Below are 22668 nucleotides of genomic sequence, written 5' to 3' on the forward strand. Positions count from 1 at the left end.
AGGAAAAAGAGCCACTGAGGGAAGGGGAGGGTGCACGTCTGGAGTAATTTCAAGGCTTTTTCCGTGTTATGTGATGTGGCAACAAGGAAAGATTTGTTCGCTTTATTATTTTTTTAATTTTTAAAGATTTTCTTTTCCCCCTCCCAGCCACTCCGGTTTGGGTTTGCCACAAGACTCCTAATTCCTTTAGAAAGTGGAGTAGAATTCATAAAAGTGATGGGGGAGGGGCGCGGAGAGGGAAGGCTGGGAGCCCCAGGGAGTCTTCACTAGAACCCACACTGCCGCTCAGCTCCCGGCGCCAGTGGAGGTCGGGGTAGGGAGACGCCGCTCCCGCCCGGGATGGCCGATACTCTGCGAGCCCCGGCGGCCCGCGGCCGGGCCGGGTGACTAGGCGGCGGGCGCGGAGGGTCTGCGGCGGGCGGGCGGCGCTGCAGCAGCCTGGGCACGGCTGCCGCCGCCCGCGGGCGCGAGTGTGCGCGGGTGTGGAAGGCCGGCGTGCGGGCCGTGAGGGGTGTGCGCGCGTGAGCCGGAGCGGGGCTCGCCCCTCGCCGGCGCCCGCCGCCCAGCCGGTGATTGCTCTCCGGCCTTCCCCGGCACCCTCGGCCCCCCACGGCCGTTGGTCCGGGCGGGGGAGGGAGAAAGTGAGACTCGGTGTCATCACCATCCATTGTCAGAAGGGGAGGAAATTGGAATCCAGCAGCGGCGAGCAGCAGCTGGGCGGTCACATCTGGGAATGCAAAGCCGACCTCCCCCTCCTCCTCCTCCTCCTCCACCTCCTCCTCTCACCCAGGATCACTTCCGAAACCACTTCGCCTTCAGCCCCTGCCTCGGCCAGAGGTTTCATTTTTAACTGAATATTTACGAAAGCTGGAAGCGTGCGAGGGGGGTGGGGTGGGGTGGAAATAGCGGCTGCTTCTTTTCCAGGGATTTATTTAATGGGGATGTGTTCAAGGCAAGAGCGAATTCAGAAGGATATCGATGTCGTGATCCAGAAGTCCAGAGCTGAGAAGGACTGCCTGTTTGCAGGTGAGTTCTTGCTTTTCCAGAACCTCGGACCCAGCGCCCCCTTCCCAATTTTCTGACCGCGACGTGTGTGGCTGGGGGTGGGGTGGAGGGTTGCACGTCCCCATTCTGGGGTTCATTTGACAACAGCTGCTGCAACGAGCGCGGGAGCCAAAAGGGGGAGGGGGCGCCAGCCTCTCCCCTTCCCCTCCCCCTACCCCCAAGTCTGGGGCAGCTACCAGCTTTGAGGGTAGAACCCGCGTGGCCCGAGCGGGGGTCTAGGCGAAGGGGCAATGCGTGGTATTTCCAGCCCCGCGTAGTGCCCGAAGCCTCCAAGCACGTTTCCTGGGTTCCAGCAGCGGCGGCAGAGCGGGGTTGGTTGGACCCGCCGGGTTTGCGCAATGGGCTGAGTGGCGGCGGCCGGGAATGGAGCCCGCTGCGCTGCGCTGCGCTGCGTTCGTAAGCTGCGCCCGGCGCGGAGGACCCCCGGGGGTAGCGCTCGGCCCATCTCCGGCCCCTTCGGCTCCCTCTAGTCTCCTCCGATTGGCAAAGAGAAGGGATTCCTCGGATTCCCAAGGCACCCAGCGCTCCTGCCTAGGGGTCGCCTTTCGTCCATTTTGCTCCCCCGGGACAGAGATCGGATTTTGCTTTCGCTGCCGCGAGCCCGGCGGGGGCTGCTTCCGGCCTCCCCGACCGGGAAATTCCCGCCGTTGCCATGGCACCCGGCACTTGTTGCGGGGGGCGGCCTCTCGCTGCACCCTGTCGGGGGCGCGCCGCATCCCCTCGGACGCGGCGCAGAGGGACCTCGCGGCCCTCCAGCCCTCGCCTCCCGCCCGGCCAGGCCTCCCCTGACACCACCACACGGGGGGCCCAAGTCCTGATCGGGGCTAAAACAAATCCACTCCAGGGGTAGCTTTTGACAGGACTTTCTGTTTCAGATTTCAGATACTCAGACTCCACCTTTACTTTTACCTACGTTGGCGGCCCCAGAAGGTATTTATGTGTATAGAGTTGCTTCATTTCCTGTTCACACTCTTGTGTTTCCTTTGTTCTTAGCGTGTTCCGTGTTCGGGTATTTTGGTTGCTTGTTCGTTTGATTATTGTGGCTTTTCTTTACCTACTACCCAAGCCTGACGTCCCTCGGTTTTAAATAGCAGGGGGAGAGGAATCAATGTTTGATTCAGGTGTTTCGAAGACCACGCCACAGACAATGAGCAGAACTCTTCATGTTGAAACTGTTCTGCTACAGTACTAGATTGCTCTCAGGCGATTTGGGGTTGATACGGGCAAGCCGGTGCAAAACTGGAATACTGGATATGAAGTGAAATGTATAAAAGACATAAAATGTCACAAAATAGTTTGATCAGAAGTGTTGATTTTCCTGGTGAGTTGGGGCTGCGTGTTTCCATGTTTTCTGAAGGTTCACGTAAGCATGCAGCCTGCCAATTCTCTGTACATTTTTTTTTTCAATGAGTGGTATTTCGGTTTTCACGTATAGTTTGTAAGAAAGAAATTGGAGACTTATATGTAGCTGGAGTGGATGACTTCTTTCTTTTGGGGGAAGAATGAGAGATGCACATTTCCTTAGTAAATTGTGAACAACTTGAAACAAACCCAAATCCAATTTTGAATTTAGGAAGTAGAGTTAAAATGAAAGGTAGCCATTCAAATACCATGCCTTGCTGCCTTCACTTGTTAAGTTAGGATTTTCTTCCTTTTAGCCCTTTAGGGACACAGTAGTTTAAAAGAGCAGTAGCCACAAAGGAGAAGTATCAGATTTAGCTTAGACGGAATTCCTTAGACCAGCCCTGCTGTTAAGACTTGACATTCAATATTGTTTGATCACATTCCAAAATATATCTTAGCTAATGGAAACATTTATAAACATATAAATTGCAAAAGAAGCTTTCTTGTGTACATACATTTTTAAAAGCTTGAAATTGATGTAAACTTTTAAAAACACGTAGGATCTCTATTACATTTTACATCTCAAAACAAATTTAATTAAAGTGCATATCACTCCAGTATATACAATATGCCTAAGCCCCAGAATTGGCACATTGATTTACTAGTTGAAAATATAACAGTGAATCACCAAACTTCAGTGTATACTTTTTTGGGAGAGAATGAAATTACAGTGTTTCTTAATTTACTGTAATGTCATCTTTGTAATTATGAATAATTCAGTGAGAGGAGACTTGGTTGATTAACTTAACGCTGGTCCTACACATTATATCTAAAGGATCTTCGAATATGACTAATATCCTCTTGGATTATTTTAACAGTTAAAATATACAAAGTGGGCCATTAAAAGCAGAGTTGACTTTTCACCATTGCTGTTTTTCTGGTGAGACATGTGGACAGGAAGGACAGGTGGGCTTTTCAACTAACTAGCTTTCTGATTTTTAATAAGATACGTCAGTTCTTTTACTTATCTGTAAAATCAAAGGGTAAATCATATGCTTAATCACTAAGATCTGTTAGATACTGCAGTTAAGATTCTTTATCAGCAAATTATTGAACTCTAGTGTTAACATAGCTAGAGGTGGAAAAGGGAGCAAGGCCAGGTGTTGGGATGAGTAATTAACTAATCGAGATAGCATCAATTTTCACCATAGGAACAAGTACCATGGTTGCTCTTAAAGTAAGAGATGTTTCCTATTTTATGTAATTGTATTAAGGGATAGTGTTTTCCTTTGTCACTGATTTAAATGTACCTGGATGTTTCTCAGCCATTTGGCTAAGATCGAGCGCAAGTATACCTGGGCCTTTTATATCTATCTAATCTAATGTAGACCAGCCTGTTAAAAGAGAAAGACAATTGGTTAAACTGCTGATGTGTTGCCTTGTCTTCTCAAAAGCTTGTTCTATAATACAATATGTAAAAAGTTGTTACAGTGTAGTAACCGTAGATAATCCCTTTATGATTTGTACCTAATGGGGAAGACCTTTTATTTTCTGAAAATAACGTATTTGTTTTCATTACTGACATTATAAACCAGTATTTATTAATCTATTTCTCATCCTGACATTTCAGTCAGACTCTTAAAATAATCTTGCTGTATTTTGATTTAATGTGCTTATCAACTTGTAATATTGAATTAATAGTGTCATTTTAGGTGAACTAGACTTCACTGAAGGAGGTGGGAGCCTTATGGAGAGAGAGTGTATGATTATCTCTATTTGTATTTAATTACCATTTCATCAAACCATTAAGAACATATTTCAAGAATAATTTTAATTCAAGTTGTAGTTAAAACTTACTATACCGTTTTCTTTTTGACGCTTTCCAAGAATGAGATACATGGTATTTTAAAGACAAAGATTGATCTTACATGTTACTATTAAAAAAAATACAATAATTTTGTCCTACATTTATACTTTTAATTTTTCTGTGGATAATAAGAAATGCCAAGAGGCGATTGTGTCCATGCTGGCAAGTAGCCTAATAAATTGTCCTTTTATGTGGTGGTCCTCAGAGTGGCAGTTAACATCTTGCTATTCTGCTTTGTGGACTTGAGGTAGAAAGGTTCATGGAATTATATCCTTGCTTTTGGATGTGCAAACTGAGGCTCAGAGAGTTTAAGACACATAGTCACTTTCACCAATTAAATGATGAAGCTGCCATGTAAACCTGTTCCGTCACGCTCCTGAGACCTCCTTCTCCATTAGTGTTTTCAAGCTTTTTGAGCATGCAGACAATTTACCATCAAAAAATTATGTAGAGACATACTTGAGAGTTACAGTTTAAAGAAAAACAAGGTGTAATTATTTGGTTATTAGTAGCATTTACATATGCTTGAAAACTTGTGCTATATATACGGTAAGATTAATTTATTCTAACAATGATCTTGATAATCCCCCTGATTCCCAGACTCCTTGGAATAGCTCCACAGCTATCAGTGGTTCTGCCACAGGTTCAGAGCCTTCCCAGTACTGCCTTCTTATTTGAGAGGTGTGCTAAGAACTATAAAGTAGAGGCTTCAATTGTATACAATTTGGAAGTTTAGGCAAAAGTCATTTCTTCCCTATACTTTGTCATGCTTATCTCCTGTCTCTTTCTGTTTTACTGATTAGCAATAAACTCCTTAAAACCCAAAGGTTTGTGCTTCTGTTCCTTTCACTTGCAGTCAGACATGGAGTTAGTGGTAGAAGAAACAGAAGGGGTAACCTGCGTGGTGACAGCTACTGAGGGGATGGATAGGAAAGCAGGCTGAGTCCCTGGGGCCAGTGGTTACCAAAGCCAAGGAGAGAGCAAGGGGACCCCAGTGGGCCTGGCCATGGACTGCTCTGGAATTCCGAGTGTGAACTTTCAGCCAGGAATGTATTGTGAAAATATTACTGTGAGGTTTTAAAAGTACACAAATAAGAATTGTTTTTTGTAACAAAAAAAAAAGTTAGAAAAAGAAATATGCCAAAAAGAAGAAAGTAAAAAATACATGACTTCTGTCTTCTGTTAACATATTAAAATTTATTCTTTTAGATTTTTATGTGTCTATATACATATAAAATATATATGCATCCCCAAATTGTATTATACTTTTTTGAGACCTCACATTTTTTTTCACCCAAGAATATAACATTAATTTCTTTCGTTTAGAAAAGACATGAGACTAAAGAATGTTTATTAAGTTGAGAGTTTCCCAATCAAGGAGTATGACTCCGTATAATAATAAAGCTAATGTTTTATTAGAAATTATAATAAAATTAGAAATTTAATATTTGGCAGGATGTGAGTTGCCTGCATATGTACACCCTTTATTATATGACTAGACACTCTTTTGTGTGGTCATGGATATATTGGCATCTTTTGAAGTGTATCCTTTTTGTTTCAGGAGCTTCTCTCTAGATAAATAGCAAGTGTGACACTGATAATAGTAATCGAATATTCCTCAAAGCACAGGCTCCTTCCTCTTTCTCCTGAGCCTTTGCACATGCTGCCTGGAAAACTCACCCATAACCTGCTTTCCATCCTCTCCTTTGGTTTATTCCTGCTCAGCCCTCTTTGTTGAGATATTTGCTAAGCCAGATTCTCTGAGAAGCCTTTCCTGGCATCTTCGTTTGTATGATTCTGCTAGGTGTTTCTAAAACCATGTTGCTACAGTATATTGTAATCGCCCATTTATGTCTGTCTGACTTTGAGCCTCTTGGAGATGGGAATTCTCTCCTATGCTTTGCAGTTTCCCCAGCCCCTACCACACTGTCTAGCCCAGTATTCCTTCTCAGTAAGTAGGTGTTGAATGACTTACAAAATGAATGCTAAAAGATCTGGCAGACAAGAAGGAATTTCCTAGCCTAAATGACCAGATGTGGAGAAGACGCTCAAACACTTCGGGGTCCCCAATCTGGTGATGTCACTTGCAGTGGAATTTCATATGAATCCAGTGTGACAGAAGTTGCCTAGTCAAGTTATAAGTCCTCTTCTCTGGGTCACATGTTCAAATACTTTTAGGGGACAGATAATGCAATATTTAAGATACTAGGAAGTGATGAGGACTGTGGCACACTGGTGAGTTTGGACTCCAGGAGTAATTAATTCAGTTGAAAAAATCAACAGCACTCTGTTGATCAAGCAAACTTTCTAGGGGCCCTAATCCACCTGGGCCCACAGTGTGTAACTCCATAGCTCATGGGATGCCATCAAGAGAGACAATCTACTTGATTGCTAAAGGGCCTTTTTTTCTTTGGAGTTCCCCAGAAAGGAGAAGTGTATGTGTGTGCAGGGGTGAGGAGGGGGAGGGTGAAGAAGCAATACTATCCCCTTAGAAAGGTTTGTCAATTTTCATTATGAAAGATCAAACGTGCCCACTCCAGAAATCTTGGCATATACAGTTATTTTGAAGCCATTCAGTGTTCTTCAAGATGTCACAATGAAAAGAATGATGATTTTTAAAATAACAAATTAACATGTTTCTCTTGGCAATGGGACTTTCTCACCATACTTTTATGTTACATCACTTATTATATATTCAAAATATTGATTTTTTTTAAAGTGTGTTCCTTGGAGCCCTGGGAACCTGCCTCAGGAGCTGGGGTGGCTGTGGGGATGTAGTGTGAAGGGAGCTGAATGAGTTAGTGAGAATCTGGGTCTTCATATCTTTTTTAAAATTGCAGCTGCTTTTTTCTGTTCTGTGTAACAACTCTTTTTGAAAACAGTTTCACTGTTGAGTTTTAAAACCACTGACCTAAAATAACCACCAATTTAACATAAGTATAACTTTATTGAGTTTTTTTTGTATTAAAAAAATTAAACTCCATTTTCTTCATGGAGGTCCTACCAGTGATATTTATTAAGCATCGTCTCTGCTGTTCTCTTTGCTTGCCCTTGCTTTATCCCGTGTTTCCAAAAAACACAATTAGGTATTTTGTCATCTGTTTTACGTTTTATAGCAGGAAAAACAGAGGCTTGAGTGATTTAAGTAAGTTACAGTTAGTAAGAGCCATAGGATACATTTCAGTGTAAGTCAATGTTTATGTAAGACTTAAGGGACGTTGGTTGAATTGGCATGACTAGAATAGTTGGGAATGTTTGGGAATGGGGAGACATTGCTAATGGGATGTCTGCCAGGGGCAATACTGAAAATCTACTGGTTGGCAAAGGTAGTGCCTGAGCCCAGTGCTAACCATAATAGTTGGAAAGTTATGTACGTTGGCTGTGGAATCCTTATGCAAATATTTGGCCCATCCATCTAAATTTCCTATCATTTCTCTCTGCAGCATTTTTAAAAAGACATATAGCTGAAATTTTATCAATCTTAAAAATATTTTGTAATTCTCTGCCCAGGTTTGCGTTTGGGTAGATTGTGCTGTGGAAGATATATCTTGCTTTAAGATAGCTGCCACTGATTAGTTTATTTTAGTCTATTTTAATCAACTTATTGCCTTGTAATCTTTCCTTTTTCATAATCTAAATTTCTGAAATTCCATCTTTCATGTTCCCCAGGAAAGACTAGTAAGATGTGTTTTTATCAATAAGACTTACTATCCTCATTTCACCATGATGTAATTTGGGCTTTCTGTTCCAAGTTATCCTACTTGAATGCTGGACACTTCCACCTGAATATTTGTCATTTTCACCTCAACCCCAGCACATCAAAACAGTCCCTTCTTACCTCTTTAAAAGAAGCTTCTGTCTCCAGCCTTTTCCTGTCAGTATCACATCTTTTGAGCCAGGTATGGGGATTACGGTTTCAGATTTCACCTCAAGTCTTCCTCTTCTGGTTGCTGAAGCTCCGCCAACCTCTACTTTGAAACATTGTTGGCCTCTTCATCCCATCCCATGTCAACATTTAGCCCATGCCCTGTTGGCTTTGACTTAGATCAATCACCTTAACCCAGTGTCTTAAAATTCTTGATTTTGAGTTTCTTATCCATCCAGTTTATTTACACCTGAACTCTTTAAGCATGAAATTAATCATTCATCTGTTCAGAAGCCTTCAAATGTGACCACAGCTTTTTCCATATAGACCTAAAACTTACATTCTTGGCCTTTGAGAGCTGCCTTCCCTATCCACTGATACATGTTTCTCATGCTTCCTAACACCTACATGCTTCTGTTTGCTTAGTGACCACCCCGCGCCCACTCATCAGCAGTTTGTATTAATTTAGTGTAAAGCTGTGTAAAGTTTATTGATTGATAACATCTGTGTCAAGATCATGGTTTTTATCACAAAGAGCAGTTCATTGTATTTTTTCCTTGCCCATGAATGGCATCTCTGTTCATTAGAATACATAACGTTTTATGCGTAGGAGGATAGAGTGAGAATATGAGTAGAACAAAGTAAGAATGAGAGGAGCGGATAGTGAAATTTGAGAATAGGATGAGAATGTAAATAGATTTATATCCATCCAAGATTAATAACCATGATGATAAAAGTCTTGAATGTTATTTATTTGCATATGAGTGATATTTCAGTTTGTGGCTGATACCCTCTTGGTATTAAATGGAAGATGACAAATCATTCAATATTAATTTTAGAGGGAGACATCTATTGAAACCTTTGTGCAGTCAGGTCAAGTTTCTGTGTACAAAAATTAGCAGAGAGGTTGCTGCTGGTTGACTTCCCCTAGAATGGTGTCTTTCTGAACATTTTGAAATGTAGATTGAAAAGGTGGATTTGTCAACTAACTCTGAAGTGCTGTAGTTATTTGTGTTTTCATCATTGTTTTATTGTTTACTTTATTTTTGAGATGGAGTTTTCGCTTTTGTTGCCCAGGCTGGAGTGCAGTGGTGTGATCTTGGCTCACTGCAACCTCCGCCCCCTGGGTTCAAGCGATTCTCCTGTCTCAGTCTCTCAAGTAACTGGGATTACAGGCACGCACCACCAGGGCCGGCTAATTTTTTTGTATTTTTAGTCGAGACGGGAATTCACCATATTGGCCAGGTTGATCTCGAACTCAGGTGACCTCAGGTGATCTGCCTGCCTCGGCCTCCCAAAGTGTTGGGATTACGGGCGTGAGCCAGCCATGGCGCCCGGCCTGTTTTATTGTTTAAAAAACAAGTACAGGTTGTTATTATCCAAGAATTGTTGATAGAATATATACTGTATTTGAAGTGTAGAACTGAGGCAGAGGCTGATTAATATAACTAGTTCACATTTGTTAGCCTTTCACATCTGTGAAGGAATAAAGTACAGACAAAAATGGAAAACAAACCAGGAAAAAAAAAATTGTTAAGCACGGAGCTGCTTAAAAGAGTGATGTCACATTAAAAAAAAAGTCGCAGAAATAAGTCAGTGTTTTGTTTAGAGACCAGAACTCCAACTCCTAGCCAACTGCCTAGAATATAGTAAATATTTTCTAGTTTCTTAAATGACTAGCAATATTCCTACATTATGTGATTGCATTTCCCAAACTGTTTAATTATATGTTAGATTTGTAGCCAAATATGTCTAGGAAATGCTTAAACAATTTAAAACAGTTTTAATGATTGGCTTTTTAGAACGTTATATATTAGTGTGCTTTATGCATATCCAAGAGGTGAGTGAAGTATTTGGGGTTTTTCAGACTTACTTGATTACAGATCTGGAGTATCTCAAAATGGTTGTTTTGTGGAAAACACTTTGGCAAACTCTGAGTCTTATTCATTAAAAATAGTTTTTGGGTAAACAACAGTGTAATAGAAATGGAAATTACTGATTCATATTGAGCCATGAAGAATTTATTTTCAGCAATTTTTATGGAAGTTGCTTTATGACAAAGAAAGCTTTGGTTAACTGGCATTTGGCATTTCATGCCCCTAACTTTTCTACATAAGGATGTATTTCTCTGGTTCTCTCACTCTCTCACTAGTTACACTGAATTCATTTATGATAAGGGCTCTCAACCATTCTTATTCATCAAGGCCCTGAAGTTGGCAGAGCCCTCTCTGGCACCTGATTAGAAGTCCGTCTTCCATCTCATAGGGAAGTGTTAGAGGTGGATAATGATTCTGTGTAGCAGAAGTAGTCATTATGTCCTCTTAAATTCTGTCACGTTGACTGCAGTAGAGCTTCTTAGTGAGCAGTTTATGATGGAGTGTACTTTCGGAGAAGCTCGTGGTGGGGGAAATCTGGAATTTATCTAAATATTTCATTTCTTTGATAAATTACATTAAAAAATCAATGAGAGTATCTATTTGGTGAAATCACTTTCCTCCATGTGACCAAATGAGAAATTTAGTGAAAGATTTAAAATCATTTCTCAGACTTTTTCCACATTAGTCGGGAAGCAAACCCCTTTTTTAAGGCAATGTCAGTTATTAAGCTTCAGGGAACCACATGCCACTTTAGGTAACACTTGATTGGAGAGATAGAAGAATGAAGTCCCTGCTTTAAAGTGTACTGCTGTGGACACCGTAATATATATATTTAAAATGGTTCATGTTAAGAGTAGGTATATTTCTGTCTAAATACTCTGTAGCTTTTGTGATTCAGGGAAATGAGTGGAGCCTCACAGGCACAAGAATCTAGTAAATTCTAGGTTTCTTGTGTGGAAATCAGTGTGCAAAATCTTAACTGAGTGAATTCTTGATTGTTGGTATCACATTTGTTGGTCTGTATGTATCTGTGTCATTGATCTCCTTAAGAAGAGACTCATAGATATTGACTGGGAGACCCAAGCTGAATGCTAAAATCTGCTCCATGGATATAAGCTGATGCAGTCATCATTCCTCATTAAAATGCATCACAGCTAGATATGCAGCAAAAAAAAAAAAAAAAAAAAAAAGTTAGTCCCTCCAGCTGAAAAGCGGTCATTACTTTATTATCACCACAGAATTTGAAATGATTTCTGTAGTTAACAGTCAGATTTTATTTTTAGTTAACTAAGACAAAGTTTGAATAATTCACTGTGAGACAAATTCTTTCTTGATTCTTCTTTTTGGAGCAGTCCATCTTTATGGGAAAACCAGCCTAGAATGGTGATTTCAGTTTCACTTAGGTGATTTCAATGAGAATTGTATTTGGCTCAGAAATGATGAGACTGGGGCCAAGAAAAATTTTAAACTTTTTTTTTGTAATCATATTACTACTTTGATTTCATATGAACTTCCTTTGTTGACTTTCTGTGCCATTAATTTAAAATTTGCAGTATCCTCAATATTTGATGTCTGATATGTACAGAATCCTTTCCAGCTGTAAGTCGTTGCCAAGTAAAAAATTTAGTATGGCAATAGTTTTCATAAGAGGTTTTTTAAAACAGAAAAATGTTGACATTGCCAGCCTCTGGGTTGCATTTAGGGATATGCTACATTTCAAAGGTATCTTTCTGAAGGCAAAGACTTTTTCAACATCTGAATATTCTGATTTACAGAAATAAAAAAAAAAACCCTGTACATTACACAAGCATACAAATTTGAATCAGGAAAATATAAAATTAGCTGATTGTTTTTATTCAGTAAAAGTGCGTTGGCACAGAACTAAAATTGATAACTTATGGTTTTAGCATGTAGATAACTACATGAGAGTAAATCACATTTTTATATGAATAGAAATATCAACTTTATTCATATATAGATTATAAAACTATACTAAACAAAAGGTAATTATTTACTATTACAAAAATTATTAAGAACCATTACAAAAATTATTAAGAACCATTACAAAAATTCTCTGCCTACTAATTTTCAATCACCATAGAAATACAATATTAATAATGCTGCTGTAGTACTTACACAAAACATATTAAGGAATTGATGTTATATTTCTGTGTTTGAATATTGAGCTTAAATGTAAAACATGTTTGAAATGTGTTTGTGTGTGTCTCTCTCACACACACATAACGTGTACATACCTGAAACTCATACTATAATTGCAACACATCTTAAGCTTTTCCTTTTAAACATACCAAGATAACATTCTAAAATGAAGAATATCTATGTCTCTCTTCATACTCTCTATGTATATACAATTGCTATAAACATATCTTCATATTCATATTTGATATATATAGGTACATATATATGGATAGATAAATATAGATATATGAGACAGAAATGGAGATTAGAGATCTATGTTTGCCATAAATCACACTTGTTAACATAAACTGTCTGATTAAACTGATATTTTGTGGCCCAAGACTTGAGACATGCAAAACTACTCTTACCAGATAGAATTTTCTAAAAGCTGAGAGCTCATTCTCCAGGAGCTGGCCAAGGACCAGTCCTAAAGGCAGACCTTTCTTGGAAATGTACAGAGTCTGAGCAAACAAGGCCTGCTGAGTTAACCCTTTCCTATACATATGCAGACAGTGTTCAGCACAGGGCCTGACAGAAGTCAGTGTTTGTCATTATTATTCATAGCATTAGCCCAATTCTTGTTGTGAGCAACATGAACAAGGAGACTAAGGGGGAGAAAAATGCCCTTTTGTAGGGTGACCACCCTAACTGATTTGAAAGTCTACAATTTTTTCAGTTTAAAATGGTGTTTATTTGTAACATGTACTATTACTGAATAACAATTTCTAATAAAAAACTACACTAGTTTTCTGCCTATGGAGAAGCCACCTTTTTATTCCTTTACTTTCTTAATAAACCTGCTTTCACTTAAAAAAAAAACTACCCTATATATACACAAAAGTTAAAAAGCAGCAATAGTGTACACTGATCAATATAAATGCATGCAGTTTTCTTTTCTTCAGTGTACAAAGTCCAAGTCTAAACCTTTATAATTTTTAGAGTCTAGCGATTCTCCAGGCTCCATACTTTTCGTTATTATCAGACGCCAGCATTAATTGCTTTTCCTTTCTCCTGTTTTGGGTTCCTGATCTTCGCTTGTGTCTTTAAAACAGATTATTTTCTTTAGATTTGAAAGGTTGGGTTTTTGTCTTCATTTCTTATGTGTTTAGCCTTGTATTTCCCTTTCTTTAGTTGAATTGTGTTATTGAAAATTAAATAATTTCTCTGTGAAGTCAAAAAATTCCTGTTTCAGGGTGAGCTCTAGAGCCTTTCTCTTGGGCCACCCTCCCATATCCTTAGAAAGCCTGTGTGTGTTCTGATACATTTGGCAATTTCTACTGGCTTTTCTTATATTGTCTGACCCTTTTTTATTTCAGTGGTGCATCCTGGTTTTACCCAACAGGCAAGTGGTGACTCTAATGCAGGTGACGCAGAGGTGACACTAGAATGAAGTGAAATATTCTGTTGAGGGCTAAGTTCATGTTTTTGCTGACAGTGGCAGATAAATGTCATGGCTTCCCCCTGCATAGTGCTTAGGAAGTTTCTTTTGATATGCGTTTTAGATAAAACATAAAACTGTAATCAAGAAAATGCAATAACGGAAGAAATGCTTACTTGAGTAACTAATGTGAGTTAGGCAAAGAAGATACAAATACTTCCCATTTCCTCCTTCTAAATTACGGTCAAATTGTCCTAAGCAAATCTCTCATTGTCTCCATGTAAAAGATATAGAGAACCCGTTAGAAAAAGGTGGCTGGAACAACTTTATACATACAGCCTGAATGAACTGCTTCATGATTTATATGTTTGAGGAAGGTGTCTGTTTGATATTTTAAATTAAGTTTGAACTGTCATAAACAGAAAGCTGTGCAGATTCTGTGGGAGAGGATACTGGGGTACCAGATACTCACTGCTAGGCTATCCACTCTGCCTTCTTCAATACTCTGGATCGGTGCCCTTTATTCGTTTTTTTCACAACTTCCTCCCCTTTGCTCACGTTCTTTACAAGCTTCCAGGATTTTTTAATTTTATTTTATTTTTTTCCACAATGGCTCTCATGGCTGTAGGTACAGTTGCTATAAAAGGCAAGGTGGGGAACAGACGGGTGAATGAGCACAGAGGTCATTTGTAAACCGTTTGTGGTTAATGCTCCTCTATTTACTATCTGTCTCTCTCAGTGTCTCTGGGTGTGTGTCTGCTTACAACATAAAATATATGCACACAAATCTCCAATTTTTCTAGAGAAACTATTAACACAGTTAAAATCCGAAGGAAATCTGTCTTTTAAAGGAAATACGAATTAGCAAATAAAAGAGTTGATTCCCCCCAACTCTCATTCCCCAAAGCTTGCTTAAGTGTATGGTTTGCACACACCATAAATGAAAACATTGCTGGCTCATCAGTATGCTTCACTTTCATAAGCCTTCCAAACGTTAGTAACTTAGCCTTCTCCTTATTAAGGGTTAGTCTGTAAGTGATGCTGGAAGCCATGTGGTAAGAAAGAGGACAGAAGTATAAAATCAGACTGAAGTAAGAAAGTAAAATCTGGCATATTTGGCATAGATCCATTCAGCTTTGTATACTTTGTTAGGACCCGAGGTCATGCCTGATTTTCATAAAATCGATGCACTGTTATTAAAACAAACAGGTGAAAATCACTTTTGTTACCCTACTTGACAAGGCATCTGACTACCTTAAGTGTGTTAGAAATTTTGCAAGTGGTTAAGATTTTATGCTTATGAATTCAAAAGGATAGACTTTAGTTATCTTAAAAACTAATTTATGTAGTTATTTTCCCTAATAATGTAGCACAAATGGGTTTTATTTCCAACTAAAAAGAGTATTTATTACCATGGATATAACTAGAAGAATCATACAAATATATGTAATTCCATTAGAAAATATTTTTCCTAAAATTTTAAATGACAAGAACTTAATCTTAAATATCTGTTTTATTTTGAAAAATTGTTTTCATAAGATACAATTGAGCAATTGATATTTGTTCTCCCAGTATCTGAAGATTTTTTTGGTCTTCTTTTGTTTTTTGGCCCTAAAATTAGGTGAATTCAGCTTTGGGTCTATTTCATCCATTCTGGAAGGTTCCTTGGGTCACTGATCTGAGGCATTCTTGATGTGGTTAGGACTTCTAAGCATTATTTTTTTTTAGATCCTGTTTATTTAAAATGAAAAAGATTAGCATGAGGGATGGTAACATTCCTTTTTGATATCTGTAGCAGCAAGTTTTCTTATGATTCATTATTATTCTTCTTACAGCTTTAAATCATCTAGGAACTTCATATAAAATTTGATTCCAGTTTCAACTAGTTGTGGAGCATTTGATCCAAAATAAAATGGAAGTCCTCTCTGAGGTTGTAGAGGAGACTCAAGAATCAGAACACGGTTTCTTCCAACCTGAAGTTCTTTAAGCTATGAGTTGAAGGACTAGGTAAAAAAGCAAATATCATTTAGTGTGATCATTAATGCACATGAGTCATTATTCCATGTGGTTGCTGTCGACTGCTCAGAGGCACTTCAAGCCCTAATCTCTACTTTGTCCTGTCCCCCTAACACCCTGTTCTACTTTTTCAGCTTGTCGCTTGTAATATGTGAATGGAAATAAAATAATGAAGCTTGTTAGAATTGTGTTCATAATGACACAAAAGACCTGAGAGAGTGTAAGAACGTATAGAACATCCAAAATAAGATATATTTTTGGTTGGTTTAAAACCTTTTTGTTTGTTTCGTTTTCTCCTGTGCTTAATGTATAGTTACTATTATTTCATATCCTTTGACTTACAGGTTTGGCTACAATGCAGTGTGAATATTGCACATGGGACCATTTGTCATATTGGCAGATGGCAATACATAGATGGATAGAATTTTGCTGTTTGATCAAAGCTGTGCCTTTGGAAACTTGTTTTCCCAAGTATGGGTACATTCTCCACTTTTCCTGAGTGGAGAAACCTAGATCTGAGCAAAAAGCGTGAATCAATACACCTTGGGAGGCAGGGTGTCAAATATTTGATGCCATTTCCTTTGCTTGTAAATTGTTCATTTCATTTGACTATAAATAAAAAGGACTTCTACCAAGAACATGAAACTAACATTTTGCCAAGCTAAATTTTAATGAATTCATTTGGACTTTTTAATAATCACTTAATATTTTCAGTTCATGTGCTAATATTAACTCTACTTACTGGAGAGAAAGAAATGGTATTCAATATGATAACTATCTTGTTACTGCAGAAATGTAGAAGTTTGACATTTTAAGTATCAAATATTTTAAGTTAAAAAAAATTACCAGTGTCCCACAGCACAGAGAGAGAATATATGCTTGCTTGTGTCCCTTTAATCTTTCCCCTGTAAAATTAAGCCTAGGGGCCTTACACTATTTTAAATTTTCAAAATTAGGTCATGTAAATGTTGTGTCAGATTTCCAATTCATAAGTAGTATCCTTATGAATACTGAATAGTGAAGATAGGGTACATTTATATCCTACTGATTGCTTAGCTGTGGACCAGAGGTGAACAGAGAATGAATGGTATTTTCACAGGTTAGTAAACTGTTTTCCTATGATCTCTTACATACAAGTGCGATTAACTTTTTTTCCCCCTTCCTGAACTAATATAGGAACATATGGTCTAATAAGTATGAGTACATTTGGGGAGGGCAGGATAGAATGCTTGAAATTAGGACTGACCCAAAAAAATGCCTTGGTCTCGGTATTTGTGGATAAGGTGGAGGAAGGGCTGAAAAGGAACTTTAAAGCATTAGAATGGTAGAATACAGATTAGCAGCAACACTCAGCTCCATCATGAAGAGAATGAGATGAGTTCCCATGGTTAATGCAGCAGGGGTTCTAATTGAAAGCCCTCTACCTAGGAAATGATTTAAATCCTTTTATCCTAATTGGATTGTGAGCGTTTTATTTACTTTGAGGAAGTTGTTTAACCCTTTTTGTAGATTCCATCAGTATTCAGAGTAATGTAAATACATTTTCCCTTTGGCTATTTGACAAGGACATTGAGGATTAATTAAGTTTAAAAGAAAGTAGTGCAGTTAACTCCCAGGAGACAGAGGGAGATGTTTATCATTTTTCTCCTCATTTGTTCCTTATTCATTCATTTTACAAATGTTTGTTGAATAGTAAGTATAATGAAGACACTGTACCAGCTTCCTGAATTGGGAATACAAAGATGAAGGATGAGCGTGACTTCTGCCCTCATTATGTTATGTGTTCATATTTTCTCTTTAAAATTCTCATTATAATATGAGTAATTGTGCAGGGATTTAATATTGCCCATCTCAGCAATAGTTGATCTTTGATTAACATCTCACTGACACATACTTTCACTGTGTATATTTATTTTTCCTTTCTAAATTTAGAACTACTCTTTATCTTCTACTGTAAGAGATATACAACATACTTTTGTTTTTTTCTATATTGTAATCAGTGCAGTTTTTTTAACCAAGAAAAAACACAAGTTCTAATAGCAAACAAATAAACTCCCTACACATTACCTTCTCCATTAAAGTATGTTTTATGCCACATGCAGAATTTTAACATTATATAGTTATTTGTGAAAATATAACTAAGTAGAAATTTTAAGAAAGAAAGCCTCTAATATTCATATCTTAGCACTTAAGAAGCACATATTATTCTGCAGATTGAATTAAAATGTCAGTTACCAAGATATGAACTTAGACATTTTCAGTAAGCATTTATAGGCTATTCTAGTAGAAAACCGTACACAATTTCCTATGAGGCTGGTGAAGGTTTCTTAGCTTAAGTGGCTTTTTAGCTGGTCCTTGGATTTTATTAAATAATATTTGAATGAACAGTTTTGACTAACAGCCTGAAAATATTAATCTTTCAGTCTGAGCAAGTGAAAGTAGATAAATTCATATTGTATGTCTGATTCTCTTTGGGTGTGAAAAGAAATAAAGACTCTACTTCTAAATTAGCATAGAAAAGAGGAGAATTTCTCTTGATTTATTTCTCAGTTTGGGTTTGTGCTTTTGAAAAAGGAAAATAATGGTCCTGAAATCAGTAGCCTTTGTCTTTGCCAAAAAATGAGGACATGTTGATCTTAGGGGGGCTGATTATACAAAACAATAGAAATGTAGTCTTAGATGAAAATCTGTAAAGACGTAAGAATGCTGAACTAACATGAAAATCAGGGGCTGAAAAAATGCTGGATTGAGAATAATGTGATAATGAAGGTTTTATATATATTCATATATATAAAATATATTCATATATTCTCTTCAACATACATAATGTCATAAAAAGGATAAAATGCCTAAGTCTAGTCTCGACAGAGCACCAGCTTAAACCACATGAGCCTATCATAGAACTTATGACAATATTTAGGGCTAAACTGATGTTACTGGTGAACTAGTATCTGGAATGATTTCCATAACTCACTTAACGTGCATATTTATACTGTGGACTTTAAAAAATAATTATCAGGATGGCTACTCTGAAGCCAGGAGCTTAGGAAGTGTCACAGCTGGTATATATTTGTATTCCTGCCTCATGTCTGTTTCCCCGAAGTGGCGTGTGGGGTACGAGGGATTACGGTGTATTTGTAGGTGATGTGCCTGAAAGGCTATCAGGGGACTTCTGGTTCTGCCTCAGTTCTGTTTTGTGGAGACGGTCAAGTGACTTAAGGTCTCTTGCTTCAGCCGTCCTGCTTAGAAAACAGTTGCTTGAGACTACTTCGCTGTAAGCTCCTTTTTTTTTTTTTAAAGAAATGCAGATTTTATGATATTCCTGATCATTCTCTTTGCATTTAGTTTTAAAATGTTATTTGCAGTTGATTAGAGAGTGGTGATAAGTAAGCCAGGATTTCTGGAATGCCAGGGCACTGTCCCCACGGGTGGAAAACTGCACAAAAGCCTGTGTGTCTTGATATTCCCACATGTCAGGATGCCTTCATTTGCTAATGACAGAATACCCAACTCAGACTGGATTAAATAAAAGGGGATTTTCTTGCTTATTTAACTCTAGATTCAGTGGTAAATGGGTTTCTGGGTTCATTGGTTTGGGGCCTAACAATGTCTTCAAGGACATGGTTTCTTTTCAGCAGTCAGCTTTTGCCTTCCTGTGAGCTAGCATTGTTTCCCACGGGATTGCAAGGCAGCTGCATACAACTACTGCAGTTCTTCCTTTTCCATATCCAGAGAGGGGACATCCTTTCAGAAGCTGATTATTTTAGGTGTAAGTTCCATGTCCCATCCCTAGAGGCGGGTGAACTTAGCGATTCCCAAATGAACTATCCTGAGGAAGATATGATATAGTATTGAATAGCAGGAACGTTTTTTATTTTTATAGAGATAGAGTCTCTTTCTGTAGCCCAAGCTGGAGTACTGTCTTAGTCTGTTTTCATGCTGCTGATAAAGACATACCCATGACTGGGCAATTTACAAAAGAAAGAGGTTTAATTGGACTTACAGTTCCATGTGGCTGGGGAAGCCTCACAACCATGGCAGAAGGCAAGGAGGAGCAAGTCACATCTTACATGGATGGCAGCAAACTCTCACAAGAACAGCATGGGAAAGACCTGCCCCCATGATTCAATTACTTCCCACTGGGTCCCTCCCACAACACATGGAAATTCAAGATGAGATTTGGATAGGGACACAGCCAAACCATTCTGCCCTGGGCCCCTCCCAAATCTCATGTCCTCACATTTCAAAACCAATCGTGCCTTCCCAACAGTCCCCCAAAGTCTTAACTCATTTCAGCATTAACTCAAAAGTCCAGTCCAAAGTCTCATCCAAGACATGGAAAGTCCCTTCCACCTGTGAGCCTGTAAAATCAAAAGCAAATTAGTTACTTCCTAGATGCATTGCAGGTACAGGCGTTGAGTAAATACAGTCATTCCAAGTGGGAGACATTGGTCAAAGCAAACGGGCTACAGACCCCCTGCAAGTCCAAAATTCAGCAGGACAATTAAATCTTAAAACTCCAAAATGATCTCCTTTGACTCCATGTCTCACATCCAGGTTACACTAATGCAAGAGGTGGGTTCCCATGGTCTTGGGCAGCTCCACCCCTGTGACTTTGCAGGGTGTAGCCCCCCTCCTGGCTGCTTTCACAGGCTGGTGTTTAGTGTCTGCATGGCTTTTCCAGGCACATGGTGCAAGCTGTCAGTGGATCTACCATTCTGGGGTCTGGAGGACAGTGGCCCACTTCTCACAACTCCACTAGGCGGTGCCCCAGTAAGGACTCTGTGTGGGGGCTCTGACCCCACATTTCCCTTCCACACTGCCCTAGCAGAGGTTCTCCATGAGAGCCCTGCCCTCTACAGCATACTTTTGCCTGGGCATCCAGGCATTTCCATACATCCTCTAAAATCTAGACAGAGGTTTCCAAACCTCAACTTGACTTCTGTGCACCTGCAGGCTCAACACTAGATGGCAGCCGCCAAGGCTTGGAGCTTCCACCCTCTGAAGTAACAGCCCGAGCTATACCTTGGGTCCTTTTAGTCGGGGCTGGAGTGGCTGGGACGCAGGGCATGGAGTCCCTAGGCTGCACACAGCATGGAGACCCTGGGCCTGGACCGTGAAACCATTTTCTCCTAGGCTTCTGGGCCTGTGATGGGAGGGGCTGCTGTGAAGACCTCTGACATGCCCTGGAGACATTTTCCCCATTGTCTCCGGGATTAACATTCGGCTTTTAATTACTTATGCAAATTTCTGCAGCCAGCTTGAATTTCTCCTCAGAAAATGGGTTTTTCTTTTCTTTTTTTTTTTATTAATTTTTTTTGCACACAAAAGCAATAAACATTTTCTAAAAATACATACAAACAAAAAGATGCGTATCAAACATATTAGGAAGGTTACACATGGGAAGTCGGGGAATAGAAATGGGGGGTGGGAGTTAAAATAAATGAGAGAGGGACTTTATATGGATTAGTGATAATAACTCAATCCTCTATTTGACAAAGAAGAGGGAGAAGGAAGAGGAAGAAAAAGAAAGTGGGATAAAGGATCAGAAAGGGAGGAAAATAGAAAAAATTAGAGTATGACTCCAGGGTAGACCTGTTTTGTTGTCACTGAGTTGGTTGGTTGGTTTGTCTGTTGTATTTTTCATGTTTCGCCAAGTTGGCCAGACTGGTCTCGAACTCTTAGCCCGAAGTGATCAACCCGCCTCGCCCCCCAGAGTGCGGGGACCACAGGCGTGAGCCACCACGTCCAGTCCCCACATTGCTTCTGGCCTCCATGGTAGACCTCCCAGACGGAGCGGCCGGGCAGAGGCGCTCCTCACTTCTTCCCAGACATGGGGCGGCCGGGCAGAGGCGCTCCTCACTTCTTCCCAGACATGTGGCGGCCGGGCAGAGGCGCTCCTCACTTCCCAGACGGGGTGGCCAGGCAGAGACGCTCCTCACTTCTTCCCAGACGATAGGTGGCCGGGCAGAGGCGCTCCTCACTTCCCAGACGATGGGTGGCCAGGCAGAGGCGCTCCTCACTTCCCAGACGGGGCGGCCGGGCAGAGGCGCTCCTCACTTCCCAGACGGGGCGGCCGGGCCGAGGCGCTCCTCACTTCCCAGACGGGGCGGCCGGGCCGAGGCGCTCCTCACTTCCCAGACGGGGCGGCCGGGCAGAGGCGCTCCTCACTTCCCAGATGATGGGTGGCTGGGCAGAGGCTCTCCTCACTTCCCAGACGGGGCAGCCGGGCAGAGGCGCTCCTCACTTCTTCCCGGATGGGGCGGCCGGGCAGAGGCGCTCCTCACTTCCCAGATGGGGCAGCCGGGCAGAGGCACTCCTCACTTCTTCCCAGATGGGGTGGCCGGGCAGAGGCGCTCCTCACTTTCCAGACGATGGGTGGCCGGGCAGCGGCGCTCCTCCCTTCCCAGACGATGGGTGGCCGGGCAGAGGCGCTCCTCACTTCCCAGATGATGGGTGGCCGGGCAGAGGCGCTCCTCACTTCCCAGACGGGGTGGCCGGGCAGAGGCGCTCCTCCCTTCTTCCCGGACAGGGCGGCAGGGCAGAGGCGCTCCTCACTTCTTCCCGGACGGGGCGGCCGGGCAGAGGCACTCTTCACTTCCCAGATGGGGCGGCCGGGCAGAGGCGCTCCTCACTTTTCCCAGACGGGGCGGCCAGGCAGAGGCGCTCCTCACTTCCCAGACGATGGATGGCCGGGCAGAGGCGCTCCTCACCTCCCAGATGATGGGTGGCCGGGCAGCCGCGCTCCTCACCTCCCAGACGATGGGTGGCCGGGCAGAGGCGCTCCTCACTTCCCAGATGGGGAGGCCGGGCAGAGGGGCGGCCCGGCAGAGACGCTCCCCACCTCCCAGACGCGGCGGCGGCCGGGCAGGGGCTGCAATCCCAGCACCCTGGTAGGCCAAGGCAGGCGGCTGGGGGGCGGAGGCTGCCGCGAGCCCAGACCACGCCACCGCACTCCAGCCCGGGCAACACCGAGCACCGGGTGAGCGAGACTCCGTCTGCAGTCCCAGTACCTCGGGAGGCTGAGGCGGGCAGAGCACTAGGCGTCAGGAGCTGG

General features: G+C 41.1%; 1 protein-coding gene across 2 annotated transcripts in view; it reads left to right on the top strand.

Moving 5' to 3' along the window:
• Positions 1-257: 257 nt before the first annotated feature.
• PARP8 (poly(ADP-ribose) polymerase family member 8) overlaps positions 258-22668 on the top strand; it is a 185068-nt gene continuing 162657 nt past the window's right edge. Inside the window, exons 1-3 of one of the 2 annotated variants that reach the window (XM_012507863.2) lie at positions 258-837; positions 925-1026; positions 1941-1995. In XM_012507863.2, coding sequence (XP_012363317.2) covers positions 936-1026; positions 1941-1995 — 146 coding nt within the window. In that variant the 5' untranslated portion in view covers positions 258-837; positions 925-935. Of the gene's footprint in view, positions 1027-1940; positions 1996-22668 lie in introns of both variants that reach the window. The other variant, XM_030815760.1, reaches the window with a different exon arrangement.

Source organism: Nomascus leucogenys, chromosome 7b (genome assembly GCF_006542625.1).
Source record: "Nomascus leucogenys isolate Asia chromosome 7b, Asia_NLE_v1, whole genome shotgun sequence".
In the NCBI taxonomy this organism is placed as follows: Eukaryota; Metazoa; Chordata; class Mammalia; order Primates; family Hylobatidae; genus Nomascus; species Nomascus leucogenys.